This window comes from Trichoderma breve, assembly GCF_028502605.1.
Source record: "Trichoderma breve strain T069 chromosome 7 map unlocalized scaffold00007, whole genome shotgun sequence".
Classification (NCBI taxonomy): Eukaryota; Fungi; Ascomycota; class Sordariomycetes; order Hypocreales; family Hypocreaceae; genus Trichoderma; species Trichoderma breve.
In genome coordinates this window covers 251,935-274,118 of record NW_026611593.1, presented here as the reverse complement: position 1 = coordinate 274,118, position 22,184 = coordinate 251,935, and the positions used below count along the sequence as shown (strand labels likewise).

The 22,184-nt window shown below is 48.3% G+C and overlaps 8 protein-coding genes across 8 annotated transcripts; 3 read left to right on the top strand and 5 right to left on the bottom strand.

Annotated features, from left to right (window-relative positions):
* Positions 1-56: 56 nt before the first annotated feature.
* T069G_10260 (luciferase-like monooxygenase domain-containing protein) lies at positions 57-1,550 on the bottom strand (the record flags this gene model as incomplete). Its single annotated transcript, XM_056177470.1, has 1 exon — positions 57-1,550. The coding sequence occupies one exon, from the start codon at positions 1,548-1,550 to the stop codon at positions 57-59; it is 1,494 nt and encodes a 497-aa protein (XP_056023760.1).
* An 887-nt stretch (positions 1,551-2,437) lies between these two features.
* Positions 2,438-4,785, top strand: T069G_10259 (sodium:solute symporter family domain-containing protein; the record flags this gene model as incomplete). Its single annotated transcript, XM_056177469.1, has 4 exons — positions 2,438-2,725; positions 2,786-3,047; positions 3,117-3,394; positions 3,460-4,785. 4 exons carry the CDS (start codon positions 2,438-2,440, stop codon positions 4,783-4,785), a joined length of 2,154 nt encoding a protein of 717 aa, XP_056023759.1.
* A 666-nt stretch (positions 4,786-5,451) lies between these two features.
* Positions 5,452-5,980, bottom strand: T069G_10258 (uncharacterized protein; the record flags this gene model as incomplete). Its single annotated transcript, XM_056177468.1, has 2 exons — positions 5,452-5,800; positions 5,871-5,980. The coding sequence occupies 2 exons, from the start codon at positions 5,978-5,980 to the stop codon at positions 5,452-5,454; spliced, it is 459 nt and encodes a 152-aa protein (XP_056023758.1).
* Positions 5,981-9,282: 3,302 nt separating this feature from the next.
* On the top strand, positions 9,283-10,194 carry T069G_10257 (pyrroline-5-carboxylate reductase dimerization domain-containing protein; the record flags this gene model as incomplete). The annotated part of the gene is made up of 2 exons (XM_056177467.1): positions 9,283-9,835; positions 9,902-10,194. 2 exons carry the CDS (start codon positions 9,283-9,285, stop codon positions 10,192-10,194), a joined length of 846 nt encoding a protein of 281 aa, XP_056023757.1.
* A 167-nt stretch (positions 10,195-10,361) lies between these two features.
* Positions 10,362-12,355, bottom strand: T069G_10256 (amino acid permease domain-containing protein; the record flags this gene model as incomplete). Its single annotated transcript, XM_056177466.1, has 9 exons — positions 10,362-10,472; positions 10,535-10,617; positions 10,674-10,719; positions 10,773-11,313; positions 11,365-11,626; positions 11,691-11,855; positions 11,918-11,987; positions 12,059-12,263; positions 12,330-12,355. The coding sequence occupies 9 exons, from the start codon at positions 12,353-12,355 to the stop codon at positions 10,362-10,364; spliced, it is 1,509 nt and encodes a 502-aa protein (XP_056023756.1).
* A 1,712-nt stretch (positions 12,356-14,067) lies between these two features.
* On the top strand, positions 14,068-15,820 carry T069G_10255 (flavin containing amine oxidoreductase domain-containing protein; the record flags this gene model as incomplete). Its single annotated transcript, XM_056177465.1, has 5 exons — positions 14,068-14,245; positions 14,324-14,571; positions 14,652-15,455; positions 15,517-15,560; positions 15,634-15,820. The coding sequence occupies 5 exons, from the start codon at positions 14,068-14,070 to the stop codon at positions 15,818-15,820; spliced, it is 1,461 nt and encodes a 486-aa protein (XP_056023755.1).
* A 124-nt stretch (positions 15,821-15,944) lies between these two features.
* T069G_10254 (fungal specific transcription factor domain-containing protein) lies at positions 15,945-17,567 on the bottom strand (the record flags this gene model as incomplete). Its single annotated transcript, XM_056177464.1, has 4 exons — positions 15,945-16,440; positions 16,501-16,909; positions 16,982-17,470; positions 17,543-17,567. The coding sequence occupies 4 exons, from the start codon at positions 17,565-17,567 to the stop codon at positions 15,945-15,947; spliced, it is 1,419 nt and encodes a 472-aa protein (XP_056023754.1).
* A 1,002-nt stretch (positions 17,568-18,569) lies between these two features.
* Positions 18,570-21,471, bottom strand: T069G_10253 (subtilase family domain-containing protein; the record flags this gene model as incomplete). The annotated part of the gene is made up of 2 exons (XM_056177463.1): positions 18,570-20,713; positions 20,778-21,471. 2 exons carry the CDS (start codon positions 21,469-21,471, stop codon positions 18,570-18,572), a joined length of 2,838 nt encoding a protein of 945 aa, XP_056023753.1.
* Positions 21,472-22,184: the final 713 nt, after the last annotated feature.

Below are 22,184 nucleotides of genomic sequence, written 5' to 3'. Positions count from 1 at the left end.
TCATAATAAGCTTACTGATAAAGCACTGAGACGAAGCATTGGGACTGAGATATCGTCTAATTGCTACCTGCTGTCTCCTCTTGTTGCTGGAGGTATTTTGGCACGCTTTCGCCAGCTCGCCACTTGTACTGACTTCCTGGATGGTCTTCCGGTAATCTCTTAGACCCGATGAACACTTCTCTGGCCGTTGCGCCTTCTTTCTCGACACCACTTCGGAATACGCCTCGTCTCCGCAATTCGGGAAGAAGATACTCGATGATATCCTCAAAACTACCCGGGTTTGTGACGTGGGCCAGGTTGAAGCCGTCTACTTCAGACACTTCGATCCACCTCTCCAGCTCATCTGCTACTGTGGTTGGACTACCTACAACCTTTGCCCCGAGACCGCCAATGCTGAGATATTCTACAATTCTTCGCTTGGTCCATGGGAGATTGTCGGTCCCTGGGACAGTGTCCGACCATCTCCGGACTATTGACTGCAACCTAGGTGAATCGGTGAAGCGGAAATCTTCGTCGTCTGAATAGCCAGAAAGGTCAACTCCAGTCCATCCGCCAAAAAGGGCCAAAGCTCCTTCTTGGTCAGCATATTCAAGATAGCTTTCCTTCTTGGCCTGAGCTTCCTCGTCTGTTGCAGCAACAATAACATTAATTCCCACAATCACTTTGATATGGCTCGGATCCCTCCCTTCCTTTTGTGCTACGTCACGAATGTTATCCACAGTCTTCTTAACACCTTCAGGTGTCTGGCCGCCGACAAAGATGGCTTCTCCGTGCTTTCCTCCGAAACCGTTGCCCGCCTCAGATACTCCAGCTTGGAAAAGGAATGGAGTGCGCTGAGGAGATGGCTCACAGAAGTGAGGGCCGGGCACTTCAAAGTATTTGCCCTTGTGGTGAATCTGGAGAACGCCGTCACTGGCAACGTAGTGTCCATGCTCGCGATCTCGAATCACAGCGTCATCTCGGAAACTTCCCTCCCACAATTTATACAAGACTTCCATATACTCATGTGCAATGGCATATCTTTCGTCGTGGGGGATCTGTTCCTTCAGACCGTGATTGCGAGCCGCACTGTCGAGGTATGATGTGACAATATTCCACGCAACGCGGCCCTCGCTGAGATGATCTACTGTAGATAGACGGCGAGCAAGCGCATAAGGCTTCTCATATGTCAAGCTAGCAGTGACTCCAAAAATAAGATTCTTGGTCACAGCTGCCATTGCAGGAACCAAATATAGAGGGTCATTGACCGGAAACTGGGCGCCAGCTGCCAGAGCTGGCACGACATTTGAAGGGCCCTTGTATACGTCGTAGGGTCCCAGAGTGTCAGCGATGAACATGGCATGAAACCCTGCTTTATCGAGGAGCTGCGCTAGTTCCGTCCAGAAGGAGAGCTTTGTGTATTGATCGGTCTTGTTTCTTGGATGTCGCCAGAACCCAGGGGCAAGATGACCCGGAGTATTCATGACAAAGGCATTCAAGATCATCTGCTTTTTGCCTTGAGCTTGCCCATCGGCAGCGGCGCCCGCAGTAGTCGGTATGCTGTCGCCCATTGCTAATTCAGTGATATCGTATAATAAAAATTCATGAAATTTGCAAGAGACTTGTCGTGGGATATGCAGCTAAAAGCGCCGCCGCAGCAAGTATCCTTGTTTAGGATCCAAAGGTTTTATATGAAAACCGGAAATAACGCTTCATATACCTTGACACATTATCAGAACAATTAAAATTATCCTATTGGCTCTATTAAAACATCCTGGATCCCAAGGTTATTACAACATCATAGCTTCTTTCAGCTAAAGTTGCGCGAGAGGCAAGGCTGATGTTCTCCATAAAGTCGTCACACTATGCGCAGAGCACGCAATACACACCATGATCTCACATCAACGGCCGATCTCGCATACAAACGGCTATCAGCACCCAGTAAAAGATCGCATTGCAATCAACTATTAATTTTCACATCATTTAGCCGGATACTGTCACTAATATTCAATCGCCGTCCGCCAGTTGTGCGACAAGATTCCGGGTCCGTTTGTCGGCCTTTCAGAGGGCCCTATCTCACTTCACATCAACACCACGGGGCTCTGGGGTAAGCCTTTGGACACGCTGCTGAGCAATTGCCGAGCCGTTTAACAGTTTGAGGGGATGAAATAACGTCATTACTTCCTAATGCAACGTGCTGAACTTATGGGGCCTTAGTTCCCAGGATTTCCCGACTTCTGGGAGAACGGAGATCGACCGAGATGGACTGCGTGAAGATAAGAAGTCGATAGCGGGCAATGCATGATGATTTAAAAGAACATGCCTCTGCGCCTGACCCTCTGGAATACCTGATGAGAGTTCTCATGAAGGCGTCCTAGAACTCGGGGAAATACCTTGTCGCTGCATTTTGACGAGTCAACTTCATCAGCCAGATAAACTATTTTGACAGGCCTTCATCATGTCGGTGCAGCTTGGAGTCTCTGGGGTACCCGTGATTCCCCAGGGGACGGCATATGGCCTCCTCATTGGACTTGGAGTGGCTTTTTGCGGTGTCATTCTAGTTGCAATCAAAGTGCAAAGGGCCTACTTATCCGAAGATTCGTCAACATCGGAGATGTTCATGGTCGCCAATCGATCAGTAGGGAGGGGATTAACAGCATCGGCGGTGTTTTCATCATGGATGTGGATTAATGAGACTGTGTTTTCAGCTGCCTTTTGTTACAAGTTTGGACTGGCTGTTCCTTTTGTAAGTCATTATATGTTGTTAATAAGCTTGATCCAAAAGGCTGACATGTGATGATTACAGTGGTGGGCTACGGGATTGTGTTTCCAGATTGCCTTGATGGCAGCTCTTGGTGTATTGGCCAAGATTCGGGTGCCGTACGCTCACACGTCATTGGAGATTATCCGCATGCGCTATGGCAAAATCGGACACATCGTGTTTATTATTCTGAATATCACAAATAATGTCTTTGGTTGCGCATCCATGATCCTGACAGGATCACAACTCATCTACGGCGTCTCCGGTATGCACTTTGTTGCAGCTACGATTCTTATACCCCTCGGAGGTAAGTGTTGTCCGAATTGCCACTATATCATGCCCAAAAGATAATGACGATAACCATAATTCTGAATAGTTGTCTTATATACAGCAGTGGGTGGTCTCAAGGCCACCTTCTTGACTGATTACCTTCATACGGCTGTTGCCTTGATTCTCATCATCTATTTTACTCTGACTACTTTAACTCACGAGGCCGTCGGAGGCCTTGGAGGTTTATATGACAAAGTTATGGCAACAGCCTCTGAGAATATTATTGCGAGGAATTATGAAGGATCCTTGCTCACAATGAAATCCCAAGATGCAATCATTTGGGGCTTGATCTTGAAATTCGGAAACCTCGCTCTCGTGGTCATGGTAAGATATACAGTTCTACACCTCTCATGGTTCTCATGGCTAATGTTTTGCTCTCCTCCCAATAGGACACTGCCTTTTGGCAAAAGTCTTTTGCTACTGAAGTCTCGGCTACTGTGCCAGGATATAATATCGCGGCAATCGCCATCTTCGGCATTCCTTGGGGCCTTGGCACCGTCATCGGTCTCACTGCAAGGGCCATCCACAACACACCAATATTCCCGACTTACCCCGGCGAGTTCTCTCCGAGCCTGGTAAATGCAGGGTTGGTGATGCCATACACTATCAAGGCTCTTATCGGTGATAAGGGCATCATTGCCTTTTTCGTTCTCTTGTTCATGGCTTTGACTAGCACTGTCTCTTCTTCGATGATTGCTGTCAGCAGCATTCTATCGTTTGATCTTTACAAAACATACATCGACCCAAACGCGTCAGATAAGAGGCTTATGAAAGTCAGCCACCTTGCTGTCGTTTTTCACACCATCTTCATCACTGGTATCTCGCTGGCGCTTAACTACGGAGGCGCTGACATGACATGGATCGGCTATTTCAGGCCTATTCTCTCTTGCCCGGGGATTATTCCTCTTGGCCTGACCCTTGCCTGGTCGAAGCAAACGCGACTAGCAGCGATTGCGTCGCCTATTCTAGGATTTCTCACAGGCCTCAGCGTCTGGCTGGCCACTGCCAAGTCAATGTATGGCACCATCAATATCGCAACCACAGAAGCGAGTTTCCCAGCCCTCTACGGAGCCATTGCTTCGTTCTTTTCTCCTGCTCTTTACTCCGTCCTCATTTCTCTCTACAAACCAGACTCGTTTGACTGGCGACGGTTTCTGCTTATCGAGCTGACGGAAGCCCCGAAGGGTGATGACAGCGAAACATCGTCTCCACCAAGTGATGATGAGAAGGAGACCAAGGCCAAAACCGGACCCGATGACTCTCAGAGCAATGGCATCGTAGTTTCTGAATCACCAAGTGAGAGTATTTCTGTAAATGCTTCCTCCGACCCTGAAAAAGCAAAGACCATCAACGTGGGGGAAAAGAGCACAGCGAGCATCTCAACGGAAAGCGAGATTGGCAACATTGACCTCGATAATGTGCGACACCCATTTAGTGAAGAGACATTGCAAGAGCTTCGCCGGTGGTATCGCATAGCTTGGATCTTCTTCGTTGCGGTCGTCCTCATCACTTTTATCGCATGGCCAATGCCCCTATACCGCAACTACATCTTTACCAAGTCCTTCTTTTCAGGGTGGACCACCGTCGCAATAATCTGGCAGTTTTTTGCATTCTTTGCGGTAGTCTTATACCCTCTGTATGACGGAAGGCACGCAATTGTCAAAGCGTCTCGAGGTGTTTGGAGGTCAGTTAACGGGAAATTTAACAAGACATAAGCGGATAGCCGGCAATAAAATACCTGATAGATTGGCCAGGAACAGCCCCTTCAAAATAGAATCGATACTAGTGCTTACCTTGCCAGCCAGGATCTATTCATTTACCAGTAGTCGATATGCATGTTGTGGTTGCCATCAAGGTACTACTTACATACAGTTATTTTAAACGCAACACGGATGCGGCAGGTAGATCATTCGCACAGGTGGGGCGCCGGTGATCTAGAATTGAGTTGAGTCTAATAGTTTTCCGTAAGGAGTTGATTGCATTACTCGGCGATTGATTCTTAAGGAATATTGCGGACCCTGAGTGATAGAGTAATCATGATGCCAGGGCCCTTGACCACTAACCATAACTCATTTTTCCGTGACTATTTGTAGTCAGAAAACCATAACAGGACGCATTGTTCAAGTGGTTCTATCCCATGTACCTCCGGCTTCTACGGAGCAGAAGATAATTACCTACGTCTTATTGATTATCACATCCAAAAAGGAGGTAAATGAGGCGTGAAAGCCAATTGTACATGTATGTCCATGTGTATTCAACTATGTGCATAAGTCGATAAAGTACGTATATACAGCGTGAAAAATATAGAGAGAATCCAAATAAACATCATCGTCCATCAGTCGTACGAGTACGGACCTGCTTGTCTACGAAGAGGTAGACATTTAGCACTGGCCGTTCTCGTTGCAGAAGTGCCACTCAATGTTGACAGTTCCGAAAGGAGCGTTGTTGGTGAGCGAGTTCCAAGCTCCGTGAGACAGGTCAATGCTGTCAGCAGAAGGGCAGCCAGGGCAGGTATCCTTGACGGTGGCAATGATAGTTCGGCCAGCACCGCCAACACCATCGTTGCTACCGGTGTTCTGGATGAAGACCTTGCGGCCGCAGTACTTGGGAGGCCAGCCGTTGCCCTGCCAGCTGGGGGTAAGGGCAACAATCAGCTCGTTGTCACCGTGCTTCTCGCCACAAGATCCGAAGGCACCATTCTGGTCGTAGACGGTACCGGTACCCCAGTGGCTGGAAGTTTGATGTTAGTAAATCTGAATAATTTCATCGAGCACTCTCGATCATGAATAGGGAGACATACTCAGTTCGCTTGGCCTCAGGAGCAGACTTGACACGGGAAGGAGGCTCGGGGAGAGCGCTGACGAGGCTGGCGGCAGCAGCCAGAATAACAACGGCGGTCTTGGCGAACATTTTGAAAGGTTGGTGTTTGGTCTTGGAACTGAAGTTCGAAGGAGTAGAGAAGCTGAGTTGTCAGGAGCTGTGATGAGATGCTGTGCTGAATGATTGAGACAGACAAGACGGAAATGGTCGAGGCTTTATATACTCGTATCCATTGTTCGCGTCGTTCCCTGGAACCCTTTACTAACTCGTCTATGTATGAGCACAGTCTCCATCATCGTCGGATGTCCTTCGGTTATCGCCAACCCAGGGATCCATCCAGAGTTTCGCGAATAGCTCAAACCGGCGAGCCCGACACACGGTTCCAGCACCATCAGGGTTTCGGTGTAAGACGTGGAATTTTTCCGCTAATGCGTTTCCTCAGGGATTTACACGCGGGAGCTAGGCAGGGCGAGCAGCCTTGTCCCATGTAAGCATAATGGACCACCTTTGGCCCCAAGTAGAAGCTAGTTGGTAAGGCGATGGTGTTTCGGGAAGGTAGAAAAATAACTGGGTAGGACTACGAGTTGTTTTCTGTAAGGCGCAAGTTGCTGCGTAAGTCGATCAGGCAGAAGCAATTAATCTAGACCACGCCCCCTTGACTCAAATATGCTCATATGGTAAAAGTTTGCCTGCATTCATGTTGTTTTTGCAGGGGGCACGTGGTCCTATGAACCATCGATCGTGAATCTCATGGATGCTCATGGGTCGTAGGACGAAGCTTACTGGTGGATTTTCCTCGATGGCAACAAATGCTTTAAAATGCCCATTCGGGTCTGCCAAGAGGGCGAGGCTGACAGGTAGCATCTGCAATTAAACTAGTCTTCGCGCGTCGCACCGCAATGGAACGCAAGCACGCATATTAAAATGCTACTGTATAGGTAACTCTATTGTACGTAAATATAAGTCTAAAATGTAGTAGTCTACCCTATTTTGCACTACTGCGTACCTGCAGGAAGAGTAAGCAGATGCATTTTCTTGCTTTCTGCTTAAGCTGGAGAATGCCCTTGTCACGAATAAAGCCGCCTATGAACGTAATGGGAGATGGCCTGATTACAGGCGACTGCCTTGTCGGGATAACACCATATTCTACTTGTAGAAACATCAAAGAGGCCTCGTCGGTTCTTCATGAACCCTATGCTTTCATTCCATTGCCTTGTAAACCCTTTGCTATTCCTTTTTGCCATTCAAGAGGCTTCGTGTTCGCTAATTCATGTCTCGTGTACGAATGGTTCAATTACGCTTTGCGCCAATACGAAAACTCAAGTGACGATAATTTTCAACCCAATAACCCCCAGGCCTATGTCATTACGAGAGGAAAGGCGCAGTCATAAAGCGGTGGGATATCGTCCTTCCTATCTAGTAGCCCTTGCAGCTAACGAAAAACATGAGATAGTTAATCATCTATTCAAAATAGTAAGGCCAACAAATAGAGTACCATTTTGTATTTTGAGCCTCGAGCGCTTACGGGCAAGCCCGAGGATCCGAGACGTCCCATTACGGTTTGGACAGTCTGATCAGACATGGCAGCCAAGAAACTAGATGGCTGTATGCAGTCCATATGCAGTGGGTCAACACCCTCAGCACCCTCGAAACTAGATGCATCGTACGAAAGACGAATGTTGTGCTATGACTCTGGATGGTTCCAAATTCCGAGCTTCCATTTTATGAAAGGGCTTGCCACAAGCATACCATTATCGCAGGGCAACTTCTTGTAGCATGCCAATTTCCCATCACAGTCTCAATATTCGAGTTGGCCGAATTACGTATTGTTTTTCTGCTGTCAGATATCCAAAAGATCCATGGATCACAGATTCCCCTGAGCTTTCTGGTTGATGAGTATTCCGAGTTAACCATTACCCCAGCTAGTGCAACCAATCCCATGTGGCAGTGCTTCAGGGGTGTCGTACTCTCCATATTAGTACTTGTTCGAATCCCGTATGCTAACAATACGGCAGGATCCGAACCAACTCCCGCAGAGAGTTGCCAGCCAAACGGGAACACGGGCCACACTTTTCGCCTAACTCCGCACACCGGAAGTCTCACGCTATCAATTTGATGCCTCGTATCTGCTTACAAGAGTCAATATTAAGATGTCTATAGGCAGCTTCATGCTCTCTCTATCAGGAGGCAAGAAAGATACTAGGGACCTGTAATTTGGCCATCAAATGTTTCATGCGACGCTTGCTATTCTTAGTAACGGAATGAATTTAGGCAATTTTTGCGGGATGCTGACGTTTCGGCAATTCGGGTGTGAAACTTTCCAAGACCGGGGGATAATTGTGTCGATCCGGCAGTGGTCTCGATGATCACGATTCATCGTAGAATTTCTACAAGCGCGGACGATCATTCTTATTGAGAAAAAAATTGAACATAGCGCAATTACCAGCTCGAAGAGAAAGTGCGAACTTTAGAGAAACGCGGAATGTAGGAATTGCTTTTGAATGAGTCTCACGTCCTGGCCATGGCTCAAAATGATGCAGAGCTGTACGACCTTGCACGCATGAGGCAATTATGGGAGCACAAGCACAGATACCCTAGAGCTGGCGATGAAGAAATGAAATGGAAGAGAAGAGAAATCGTAGGCAGCGTGCACTGTACGTATATATTTACAAGAGGACAGAAAAAGCCACTGTGTGTAGATACTATCGCAATCAACATCTAACACTCCAAGTTGTTCTTAAAGCCCAGGTAGCCGACATTAGACAAAGTAAGCTTGAATGTTTGAGTAATGAGTAAGAAGTTTTGGGCTGCTTGACTTCCAATGACCTTGATGTCCACGCTAGTAACTTGAAGTACCTAAGTAGTGTGTGCGCTAGTACTAAAAGGGCTAGAATCGACAACTATCGGCCCAATGGAAAAGAGCTGTTTCGTTATCTGCACGTGAATTGTCAATGTTCAGGTACCTTCTCCGTACAGACTCATTTCAACAGACAGACGGTATGAGAAAAATAGCCATCATTGGTGCACAATGAAGTAAATTAAAAAAAAAAAATTTGGAATTGACAATTAGAAACCACGATTTCTGCCGTGATCCAAGTACATGTACCTACATGTGGTTGACACTCAGTGACTGCATCTTCGTCCCTCAGCCAAATGGTTCTTCCGACACCGGCCTCCCAAAAGTCTGCCGACGGAAGCCGGTCACGGGACCGGAGTTTCTCCACAGATCGTTGCCAGATGCTTTCATATGAGGCATCAGTCATTGAGCTTGCACCGACATCAAGCGGCTTCGATTTCCCATAAGTTTCTGACCATTTCAGCATTCCACGTTTTGGTTCTCACCAGTAACTCAAAGCATCATCTCTAGCGGATTTTCACTCTCAATCACAACCATGGCAGCTTCATTGAAGAACAGCAAGCTGGCCTTCATTGGCGGGGGCAACATGGCCTCTGCCATTATTGGAGGGCTGGCCAACCAGGGCATCGACAAGCAAAACATCATCGTCTCCGAGCCTTGGGATGTCAACAGAGAGAAGATTGCGGCTACCGGTGTGCGGACAACCACCTCCAACGTCGAGGCCGGTCAGGATGCGGATCTCATCATCATTGCCGTGAAGCCCCAGGTCACTAAGACGGTATGCGAGGAGCTGGGCGCATCTTGGGCTCATCGTGCTACCTTGCCAATTGTTGTAAGCATTGCTGCTGGAATCACGCTTGACAGCTTGCGAGAATGGACCAAGACGAGCGAGGGCAAGACGGCGCCAATTGTTCGTGTCATGCCAAACACTCCTGCGCTTGTTGGAGAAGGCGCATCGGGACTCTATGCAAGCGAGGACGTCAAGGAGAATGAGAAGCAGCTTGTTGATGCTCTTCTGGGAAGTGTCAGCAAGGCTACTGAGTGGGTGGACAAAGAGGAGTTGCTCGATGTCGTAACCGGATTGTCTGGTAAGTTGTTCTATAAACATCCATGTATACGCTTCTACAAGGAGTTTAGCCTGACATGTGCGCTAGGATCTGGCCCTGCATACTTCTTCGCCATGGTTGAACACCTTATTGCTAGCGCAACTGCTTTGGGTCTTCCGAAAGAGCAGGCTACTAGGCTGGCGAAGCAGACATGTTTGGGAGCTGGCCAGATGCTCGTCACATCCTCAGACGAGCCAGCTCAGCTACGCAAGAACGTCACGAGCCCCAACGGAACAACCTACGCTGCTCTACAGACATTTGAATCATTGAAGTTCGACGAAATTGTTGACAAGGCTGTCAAAGCCGCCACTTCAAGAGCTGCGGAATTGGGTAAATCATAGAAGGGGAATTGTGTGGAAATAAAAGTATTTTGCCAATTTTTTTCCCCCTTTCAAGACTTTGAGCTAGAAGAAAATGACAAGTGGAGGTAACTAAGACACATTAATACCATGTTGCTAAAGGGGAAAATAAAATAATAAACCGGGATCCCTTCTCTCTCCTATCGCCATCACTTGAGTTCCCTGTGGGATCCCTTTTCGGCCTTGTCTTCTTCACTCGAGTTTTGTGTGGAAACAGGACGGCCAACAACACCGTCAAATTCCGCCACGATTATATCTTGCTGTACTTGTGTGTCAGACATAAAAGATCGATTGAAAGGAAGGGACAGGGCGTATGACTTACAGGACCCAAAAAGTTCTTCCCGAAGAAGATCCAATAGACACCAACCACCATGGCAAAGATGCCGATGACAACGCATACATAGTCTATGCAAACTCATTAGTGACTTGAAGCTCTATGTTAAAAATAGACCAGTACTCACTCATGTTGTTTCCAGTAACAGGAAGAAACGTGGGGAAGCAGAAGAACTATGGATACTGTCAGCTATGTCACTGAGGCTTGCTCAAGTAGATATACTTACCACTGAAGTAACAACAACATATAGCGCAGCAATGATATTGACAATCAGACCAAATACCCTTCCCATTTTAAAGGGAGTCTTTGCAGACTGGTAGTTGGCAAGCACCTTCCGTCCACGGACGAGAAGAACCAAGATTGGGACCGAATAAGACATGTTCAAGAAAATGGTGCAAGACGCCACGTATGCGCTGAAAGCAACCACCGGCCCCAGATACAGGAGACCGAAGAGGATATTGAAGACAAAGCAAAACATGATGGTCCGTACTGGCACGTTTAAACCCGACTGGATGTGAGCAAAGTAATTGTGAAAGACGATGCCGCGATCGCGGGCCATGGCGTAAAGCAATCTGCTGACACTGGTAATGCTAGCATTTGTGCCGTTGATGAAGCACACGCTGAGCATCAGACTGAGAATGGTAGCAGCGGCCCGGCTCTTTGTTGCTTGGAGAATGAGCTCGACGATGGGCATACCGGTTGGAGTAGACAGGATGGTGTCAGGGTCGACAAGGCAGAAGAGCATAACAAGGATAAATGCGAAGCCACTAAAATTTATTAGCGGGAGTCTGACGGAAAATACATAGAATGATACTTACGTGACACCTCCAATGACAATGGAGTACAACATGGCTCGAGGGGCATCTCTTGAAGGATTCGGCATCTCTTCTGTCATATGCAAAACAACGTCGAATGCAATGAGGGAGAGAGCAGACTGAAGTAGACCCAAGATCCAGGCCATGCCATCGGACCAGCCAGTTTCGTTGTTGAAGTCTGTAAAGACAAACTCTGCACTAGTCTTGTCGGACATGGATAGGAGAACAATGCTGATGATGACAACGCCGAAGATAGACCAATACACTGTATCCAACGTTAGTTTCATGTTAAAATTGAGTGTTTGAACTCTTGTCTTGGATTGGCTCACGGGCAGCATCGTTCCATTTGCCCAATATCCTATTGCCCCAAATGTTTGCGACGGTTGTAAAGACGAGGACTGCTACGAAGATTCCATATGTCCTAGCTGGAGTGATTTGATATGATCCGTTCGAAGCAACTACTGCTGCGGCAGAAATAAACTGGGCTAAGTCATCTGGTGTTAGCAACGCCCAAAGAGGTCCGTATAAGTCACGAGCAGCAATGTTTGATACTTACAGCCAAAGTAGTCCTGAACAGTTACTACGACAAGCCAACCGACAATATTGGCCCATCCGACTACAAAGCTCTGTAGCAGAGTCACTTGTTAGTGTACAAGATATAAAGTGAATCGAGGAAACACTTAGCCGGAGTTCTCACCATTGGCTTTCTCCATCTTTCTGTGCAAAGAGCGTACACAAAGTGGTACTGTCCTCCGGCTGTCGGCCAGATAGAACTGAGCTCTCCAAGACTTGCGGCCACGCAAAAACAGCATAGTACGCAGAAGATGAAACCGTACAACAGGGCAACAGAACTACCTGATGGTAGGACAAGACCTATTGAGCCGGCCAGCGCAATCCAGGTGCTGTGTTGCGAGTTAGTAAGTTTGAACTCTTAACAAAACGTGTATGGGGATGATGATGAATCGTACTTCAGAATGGCAAAGGCCATGGCCATTGTTGAAAGAGTTGACAGACGGGGCTGAAGAGCCCCGTCCCCTGATGGGGTGGCATTCGACCCAAGCAGTGCCATTGTTACAGAGACTTGCCAAAGGTGTTGATGAAAAGAAAAAGAGAAACGGATACACGACGATTGTACAAAAACAGAGGCGGTGATGGGCCTGATTTGTATTCACCGACTGCTTTCAGCTATCGGTTAGGAAAGCGGAACGTCAGGAAATCTCCCAAGTGACATGATCTCCGCGCCTTGTGCGCTCCGATTGTGCCAGAGGCGTCGACAAACTACCACGCTTTGGTTAGCCTGGATATGCTGCATCGTTATCCTTTGATAATGATAACGAACTGTTGAGGCATTGTTCAAGTGACAATTGGTGGCGATGGCTTCGCATGTGTCTAGAACAAATGATACGGGCTTTGGAGATATACCCAAATAGGCAATTTCTTGAGAGACTTACTGGTGTGTTCCCCAGACCCAAACTCGCTATCCACTAAAAACGCGGGGTACGAGGATGCCTATCTAGATAATAGCCTTGGTTCAGGGCACTGTTTTCTCAGAATCCTTCCTAAATCAGCAAAAATGAAGTCGTGGCCATGGACAATGTGGCTCTATCTCAGCGGTCCGGGAAAGCCTCAAACCCTCAGTGGGTATGGGGATTGATAGCAAGGGGGAAGATCCGTACCGAATTCTCAGCCCAAGATATCCGTATCACGGGTGGAGTTAACGCGTGGAGCGCGGACCGCAACGTTCTTCTTCGTTCCCGTTTCTCGGTAACACGGTGACACAAGGGATGGGATTCTTGTGATCTGATGGTTGCGGCGAGCGCCACGGATTGGCCTAGAACTCTGGGGGAGATTCCCACTGGCTGTTGAACACGAGTATGCTTCTCCTATTTGAAGAATAGTAAAGCGATGACGAAAAACGAGAACTCGCATGCGCGTGCGGGCTGAGGGCCACGTTCTCTTTTATAGATGCAGCAATATTCATACATAAGCAGGCACCCCTGGACGCATGCTTCAGGGGTTGGCTGTGATAAGAGCCGTTCTTAGCTGCTGTCGACCAACGGCATGTTGCACTGGGCCTCTATTGGGAGCTAATTCCGTATATCGGCAACTAGGCATACTGCTGCGGATGTTGCTATCTTCTGACACTTGAGTTCGTGATGCTAAACTGATGTTGTTTTGCAAAAGTGAATCTATATCTGGGGAAGTGGGCCAGTGGACTGCTCCGCAAACAGCTCTTGTGGATTCAAACATCTCGATGATAGCTTTTAATTGCCTCTATCGTAATTGGTTTCTCCTTGACTTAAAGTGCTTGTGGCGCCGAGTGGATCGATGCGTATAATGTCTCCCGCTTTTATACTGATACGGCAGCCTCGGCCGCCCGCATTCTATATCGGGCAATTCTGTGAGAAGCTGTAAGACGATACGCGACACGACAACTTCGACCCTTTTGCCACATATCGTTTAAAAGGGCGCCGATTCTCAAAATATTTCCGCTTGGAGCCAAACCCACTGCTGATTGTATGATTTCCATGACCTGATATTGTATTTGTATAGAGACCGCCCATCGCGACCCATTCTCCTTGTCCCACAGGTAAATAATATTAATAGTTGAAGCGCGCCCTTTCGCTCTATAGAATGGCACAATCACAGCCTCCTATCCACGTCCATTGTTCTTTATAGAGTCTATTCTAGCGACCACTGCATCCAATGACATCAAAGGACGGCTACTCATGGACGAAGGCCCAAGGTCTTCGAGCCGGTGTCCCTTCAATTGGTGTGATTGAACCGCCTTCTAATGTGAAGAGCGCCGACACAGTCTATGATGTTATTGTCGTGGGTGCAGGTTATTGTGGTCTCACGGCTGCTCGAGATGCAAGTTTGGCAGGTAAAGAGTCCAAATGTTGATCCCAATTGGACAAACTGTGGAGTTGACTGACTTTGGCTTCCTTTTCTTCTCCACTAGGCTTGAAAGTGCTGCTTCTAGAAGCACGCGACAGAATCGGCGGTCGGTCATGGTCATCCAACATCGAGGGATACCCATACGAAATGGGCGGAACATGGGTGTTTTGGGGACAGGCCAACGTATGGCGCGAGATTGCAAGATACGGCATGCAGGACGAGTTGGAGATATCTTACGACTTTTCCAGAGGCATCAATAAGTATTTGCTATCAAGTCCGCAAGGCACACAGACCTTCACCCATGAAGAAGAGGTAATGCAAAGCCTAACTCCAACACCATTTGACTGGCTTAACTCCATTTGAGTATCCTGAGTGAAGCTGACCGTGCATAGGATGCGCTGATGCAATCCTCACTCGCCAAGCTCGTCAACGTCGACGGATGCCTGGGCAAAACCGTCGTTCCTTTCCCCCATAGCGGCGTCCTCACCCCAGAGGCCCGCAAGTACGATCACATGTCCGTCGCCGACCGCCTTGCCGAAATTAAGAACGATCTTACACCCAATGAACGACTTTGCGCCGAGTCGTTCGTCCTTCTCTGCAGCGGAGGCACTCTCGAGACAACAAGCTTCTATGAGTTCCTCCACTGGTGGGCACTGAGTGGCTACTCCTACGAGGGCTGCATTGACTATCTTGTCAAGTATAAGTTCCGTGGCGGCCAATCGTCGTTTGCCATCAACTTCTTCAAGGAGGCTCTGGCGTCAGGGAACTTGACATACGCCTTCAACAGCCCGGTTGCCACCATCCAGCACGGCGGCAATGGTGTTCAAATTACAACTCGCGCTGGTCAGACGTACAAGAGTACGAAGATGATTTGCGCCATTCCGTTGAATGTCTTGAACGATGTGGCATTCGATCCACCTTTGGCTCCAGGACGGAAAGCAGCTGCTACCACCGGCCATGTTAACCAATGTGTCAAGGTCCATGCTGAGATCAGTGACCGAGATCTTCGTTCGTTCACGGGCATCAGCTATCCGCACAACGGACTTATCTACGGATTCGGAGATGGAGAGACCCCGGCGGGCAACACGCATGTGGTGGCATTCGGCGGGCAGCACAACCACTTCCACCCGGAAGAGAACCTCGAACATACAAAGGCGGCGTTCCAGGGTTTTGCGCCCATGAACATCGAGAGACTGGTAAGCAGAACTCGCCCAATACGTTGAACGTATGAACTATCGACTGACGTGATCAAACCAGGTCTTCCACAACTGGTCCAAGGATGAATTCGCCAAGGGAGCTTGGTAAGCATTGCATCTTTCTCGTTTCTCCTTTTCCTTCAGCGGGCGTATTTCTAACTTTGGGTATTTGTTATAGGTTTTTCCCTGCGCCAGGTCTGTTATCCACGCATTTGAAGGATATGAGAGCAAGAGAGAGCAACGTCGTATTTGCTTGCTCTGACTGGGCCTTGGGATGGCGTAGCTTCATCGACGGCGCCATCGAAGAGGGAACCCGCGCTGCCATTACTGTGCGAGCCGATTTTGCCGGCCGAGCCAAGCTGTGAGAAGCTGACCTCATGGGATATCTCAAAGACACAAACGAAACAAAAAAAGAAAGAGATAAAAAAAAGAGATAAAACTGTATGATAGACAAGCGAAGAATAAATTCATTCACAGCGTCATCAGCCTTTACATGATTAGGATTGGGCGTTGACGTGTGACGACTTCAGTCCATCTTTGGGAATCTGAGTTTGCCCATATATGTTCGAGGCTTTGGACTGCGATGGGAATAGTGCCAAACTCCGTGCAGCTGTAGAGACTTTGCAGTCGTTGAGAAAAGAAGGCTCGGTGCTCTGGTAAGGTACTCTCTGCGGCAGCGACAAAATACGTCCAGACTAGAGCGTGACAACCATCGACACTTGGCTCAAGGTCGAGCACTGTCTCTCGAAGCCGCTCTACAGATCGAATGGACTCTTCTGTTGATATGAGATGCAGAGCACGATTACGATATAAATCGCAGGCTTGGCGGATAGCCTCTTTCATTACAGCGACATTTGCATACTGCTGTGGATCTTTGCTGAGTGATGGATACGAAGACATGAAGTCCAAGTAGTAGTCGGGCTGTTTCGACAAGGTTTGCAGTCCTTTGGTTTCACTGGATAGCGGAAAGCCGAACAATTCGAACCTAGATGGTTTGATGCGTCAGTGTCATGCTTACTTGCATGTGATAGATGGAACGACCTACATTCGTGTTTGTTCCCTGATGAAACCCCTCGTAGTTACCGACAAAGACGTCACCGCATCGGATGATTGTGCCAGATTTGAGAGAATCTCTAGCAGATGTATATAATTGTTGGCACCTGTGATTGTTTCCCCCACTAGCAACACAAGGATGGTCGCCCAGGTTGATAGACTAAACAGCCTTCTTGGTTCTAATTGGAGCGAATCGCGAAAGAGCTTCGATAATATCGCATGCTGGCCTACCTCAGCCGCCATTCGCATATGCGGCGCCCTCTGTGATAGATGAAAGGCAGCGATAACGGAGATGGCCTGTCCGACTAGTTCATCCTCGCAAGCGAGAGGAAGTAGGATATCGCGATAACCATTGCCCTTGAAGTCAAACACCACCATTTTCGGTGCGATGAATTCCGAGACTGCCACCCGAAACGTTCCGTGTTAACAGCTGCAATCGGTTATCACCCAAATGTTAGAAGGAGGTATCTTACAATGGTTGAAGAACAATCTGGCTTGGGGAGAGACGGCTTGAATGGGGCGTTGCGGGTGAGCAAGTTGCATGTCTCTCGGTCCAAGCTCTTCCACATCGTCGTCTAAACTCCCATCTGGAGAATCTGTATCAGATGGAGGTTTATCTGGGGGAACAGGCCCAACTATTGGCTGCGCATTTGACACTTTTGGTGGAGAGGTGGAACTCCGGTGAGAAGACAGTTTCGTAGCATCTGGAGAGGATCCCGACTGCTTGCTGGTTACAGTGACCCATCGGTAACGATTTGGCGCTCGGGGAGCAGCTTTGGCAGCAGTGCCGGTAGCACGATTTGTAGCCTGTGAGATGCGCGGCGAGCTGCCATTCTTCATGTGGGAGCTGAACCGACACTCGATGCCTTGGCCAGAGCACTTTATCCCCTTTTTGCAGCACTTGAAGCATTCGGGCTCTGTCTTATCGCAGCGCACTCGGCGCGTGCGGCACTCGAGACAACCTGGTCTAGAGTCAAAAATTACGCGCTAGGCACAGGGGAGAGAAGAGACTAGGAAGAGATTGATGGGCGTACCATTGTTCCTCTTTGCCAGCGACATGGCGACGTAACGACGTAGCTGGAGACTGGCTGTGTGTTTTTGCCACTGAAGCTCTCTAGAAACGGAAACGATGGAAATATCAGAGTTGAAGGCGGCGTACGTAACTTTTGCGATAAGAGCTGAGGGGGCTGTTTTGGCGCAACTTAATTTTCAGTTGACGGGGGGCAGGGCTCTAGAGACAAGGGGCGAAGTTCGGCCACTGATAGCGAGGGCCAAGAAAAACAACGGAGCGAGAAGCACGGAATACGGCGTGGAAGATGGAGGAGTGCGGAGACTCAGCTCTGTGGGGGAGCCGTGATGTCCGATAGTGCTAGTCCCAAAGAACGCAAGATGATGGTTAAGACTCGGCTCTTCTGGCCGCGGCTATATCAATAGGTTTGCTGGTAGATCGGCATTAAAGAGAACAATTACTGATGCTTAGATATGGTGCTCTTTCGACGGGCTGTAGAGGCTGTATTCGTAAGCGCGAGTTCTTCAGACTCTGCAAGGCCATGCATTAGACGCTACTGTCGTCAGATATCGAATTTAGCCTGCTCATGCATGCACCAGAACCAACAGCAGGTTGCACCCAGTCGGGGAGAGTCTCGGAAGCTACTGAAGATTGTCGGAATGCGGATATACGGATCAATGAAGAAAGCTAGTCGCTGGACTGAATCAAGTGCCGGCTCATGTCAAAACCTAGTGCTTACCCCGTCCTGTGCCTGGAAGCTAGAGGAATGCTATGCTATCGATGCACGCCTTGCTAATTCTAGACGATGTAGCCGTGTTTGTCGTCATAAGAACTGCAGGTTGGATTAGAGAAAGTGCGCGATACTCCTGTGTCTGTCTACCTAGTAACTATCCAGTATTTCAGGAGCCTTGGTCTCTATACTTGGGATGGCACGCATATTGCAGAGCACATGTACATACATGGAGATACGGCTATACCTTATACAAACAGGACTAACGTATCTGCCGATTCTTCATCTCGCTCCGGAAAACCCTACCGAAATGCAACCCCTTTTACGACGTCTTCACATTCAAAATAGGGCCTAACCACGACTCGTACTCGTCAGCACTTGTGCCATTCGCGCCATAACGCAAAACGCGTAGCAAGGGCCGGAATGCACCAGATGTCAGGTCAAAACCAGTGCCATTCTCGTGCATGAGAAACGGATAGAGCAAGATGAATCCGGTGACGGTGTTGGGATAAGGCCAACCCAGAAGAGATGCGACACTAATGCCGGGAGGGATATGGCCAATACCCCATTGCGCCATAATGCCGTAGTTTGGAACGCCGAGGAAGCCCTCCTGCAGAGGCAGATCCACGTCTGCAACATCAAACTTGACGGACGGGTCAAAGCCGTAGTAAGTAGGCACGAAAGTTGTGTTGACGGGCACAATCTCTAGGCGTATGAGATTACTTGGCTGCACGATGATAAAGTTCACAATGGGCACATTGATGTCATCTGGGACAGATCCATCGCTGCCAAGGATGCTATAGTTGCCAATGTTGATCACGCCAGGACTAGTCGAGTCTGACCCTACATAGGGTCTGTCATTTCCAACCCATGCCGTAGTGTTGCGCGCAATATATTCTGTGTCGCTTCTACTATAGGGCACCCCGAGATATGGAACCACGTAGCTGCTGCTGTCGGTGGCGATCTTGATATGGCCAGAGTAGATGGGCTCCGAGTATGGCTGCGGCTCATCGGGAGCTGTAAATTGCACTTCGATCTTTGTCGATTGTCCTGGCTGCAGGGATAGTCTCGATTTGGAGAATTTGGCGGTAGCGTACTTAGACTCATGGACGTTGTTAAACTTGACAAACGCCTGGTCCGAGCCTGCAGTGAAGTTGTTAAAAGTACGAATGTATGATGCGCCAGAGTGGGAAATAGAGTAAGTTTTGAGTTTCTTGGATGTGTTTTTGATCGTGATCGTCTGCTTTGCCGGCTTTGGTGAGTCGAGTAAACTCAGCTGAGAAGGCGAGATCTGGGAGTCGGCGGCCACGGCGGCGTACGCGTTAATCAGCCCACTGCCTTGCTGAGTGACGGAAGAGATGATATCCATATCCAGCACTTTCATCGGTACTGCAGTTGACTGTAGAAGCGACACAATCTCTGAGATGCTGAGATCTGGTCGCTGTGATTTGACCAATGCATAGACGCCAGCAGTGAAGGGCGCAGCCATCGATGTGCCAGACAAGACGGCATACCCACCAGCTGAACGTGGGTATGTGGACAGAATATTGCCTCCCGGAGAAGAGAGCTGAGGTTTAAGTGTCATTTCCACGGTCGGGCCGATGGAAGAGAAGTAGTCGATGGCATGACCAGCGGAGTTGTGAGAGTCGTGTATCGTGGATGAGTTAAAGAGCAGCGTATAATCTTTTCCGGTGGCGAGATTCTCAATATCACTGACTATCTGCTGTGACTGTTCGTACGAAAGGAAGAGAACAGTAAATTGACCTGCTGTGTCTGGCTCCGGCAAAAGAACTGGTATGTCTGGATCGTCTGTATAGTAGATGATGGTTGTCACATTGAGTGCTGATAATTCCGATGAGTATGCACTGAGCGAACACAACTTTGTGAGATAAAGCAACATCACCGTATTTGCTCCATCCGCGATTGCCTTCTGAGCGGCTGTCCAGACCCTGGTATCGCAACCTCCAGCTTGCAGTTCTGTGACAGGGAAATCCAGGCCGCTGCCAGCTTGGAAAACAGTGAGCGGCTTATCAGCAATGAAAGGAAAAACCGAAATATATTTCAATGAACCGCCGATATTGTTTTTCGCTTTGTATACCGTTGGATAGACTTCATTCTCCACGGAACCTACAGCCAGAACTTCTGGAGCCAGGCCTGGCGCAGAGACTGCATAAGGCCCAAGATCGCCGTCATTCCCAAGTGCAGCAATGATAGCTACACCACTTTCCACGATACTTTCGGCCAGAGAGACATATGGGGATGCTTGCTCCCAATACGACAGACTGCCAAGAGACATGGTGATAAGGTCGACACCGTCTTCTGCAGCCTGTTGCATTGCTGCCATGATGACATCGTCTCCAGAGTTCTCGCTGCATCCAAACACTCGGTACATGCCAATGGTTGCCTCCGGAGCAACTCCAACCAGTCCAAAGCCTTGGTCTTGGGCATCAGTCATCCCAATGATACCTTGGCTATGTATTAGTCACTCTGATATAAAGTGAAGAGATTGTGGATGAAACCGGCTTCTCACCAGCAACATGAGTGCCATGTCCTCCAACTGCGCATGTGACCAAAGGGTCGTCATCCGGAACTGGAGTATTGGTTCCAGTATAATCATCTCCAACCAAGTCGTAGCCAAAAGATATCTTATAACCTGGTCCAAAGCCGCCGCCAAGTGACGGATGTAGATAGTCCACTCCGGTGTCAATAATGCCAATCTTCACACCTTTGCCCTTGATTCCCTTTTCATGCAACTTATCTACTCCAGCCATTTTGAGTGGCCTGTTAACGTCGGAGTTGCCTCTAATGTGTGGAAGAGTATTATTGCTTAGCAAGTTTGGCCTGGCGGCTTCGAATGCTTCTGGGCGGGGCACAAGTCTAACCGGCCAGACATTCTTGACACCGCTAATCTCCAATAGATCAGATTTCTGAGATGTCCCGTCTGTAACAGTCAGAGATAGACCATAGAAAAATTTGGCATTGTTGAACTCTTTGCGGACATGATACTTGACTCTTCCGCCGAGTCGCTGAGAAAAAAGAGATGCAGCTTTGGTGCTGGGAGTATGTTCCAGTTCCACGATATAGGTATTCGGGATGTAAGTGACGTTTTGAGCGCTACTAGGGCGCGACTCTACAAAACCATTTTCGTTAAGCTGGGGGTTTGACACCACTGGATCGAGTAAACACAAGAGAAGAACACTTGATAGTGTAGCCTTGAACCGCATTTTGAAAGGCAACAGACTGTATTTTTCCCCCCAATACTTCCTGATGTAGTCGGTAAGTGGCAGAGAGCAGAAGTTCTATGCCACAGACATATTTATAAGTGCTTAAAGCTCCATTTAAGTCTAGTGCCATAAACCGCTTATCTGGGTTTTTGGCAGAAGATCACATTATAAGATGGCTTGCTACTAGAGGCGGTGATCTTGAATAGGAAGGTACTGGGCTTTTGAATGGTTGCCTTCCTCAATTTAGACCTCTTTTCATGGAAAGAAATACGATATGTAGCATCGAGCCCCATACGCGCGCACCATAGCTTTGTAGATCATTCAATAATTTGTCTGACTCTGTTGCTTCATACACATCTTCTTATCAGCATCAACAACGGAGTAAATCTATTTAATTTAGTGATTAATCTCCTGCTAGTTGTAAGCGGCTCATGGAAAGATCTCGGACGCATTTAAATTCCTGAAGCCGTGCGAAATGGCGTGCTTGAGATAACAGTCAAGCTCAACTCCCAGTCGTCGAAATCCCCAGCAACGACGCTTTATTGATTAGTCCTATAATCACCGTCGGTTTTTTACTTGGTCATGAAATCTAAACCAGGTTCAATCACCCGCATAACTGAGATTTAGCCGGTTGTGGTAACCTTCTTGGCAGCATTTCGAAATCCATTGATCTACAGATTGTAGCACGTACTTGTCTTCAGCGTGCTGCTCAA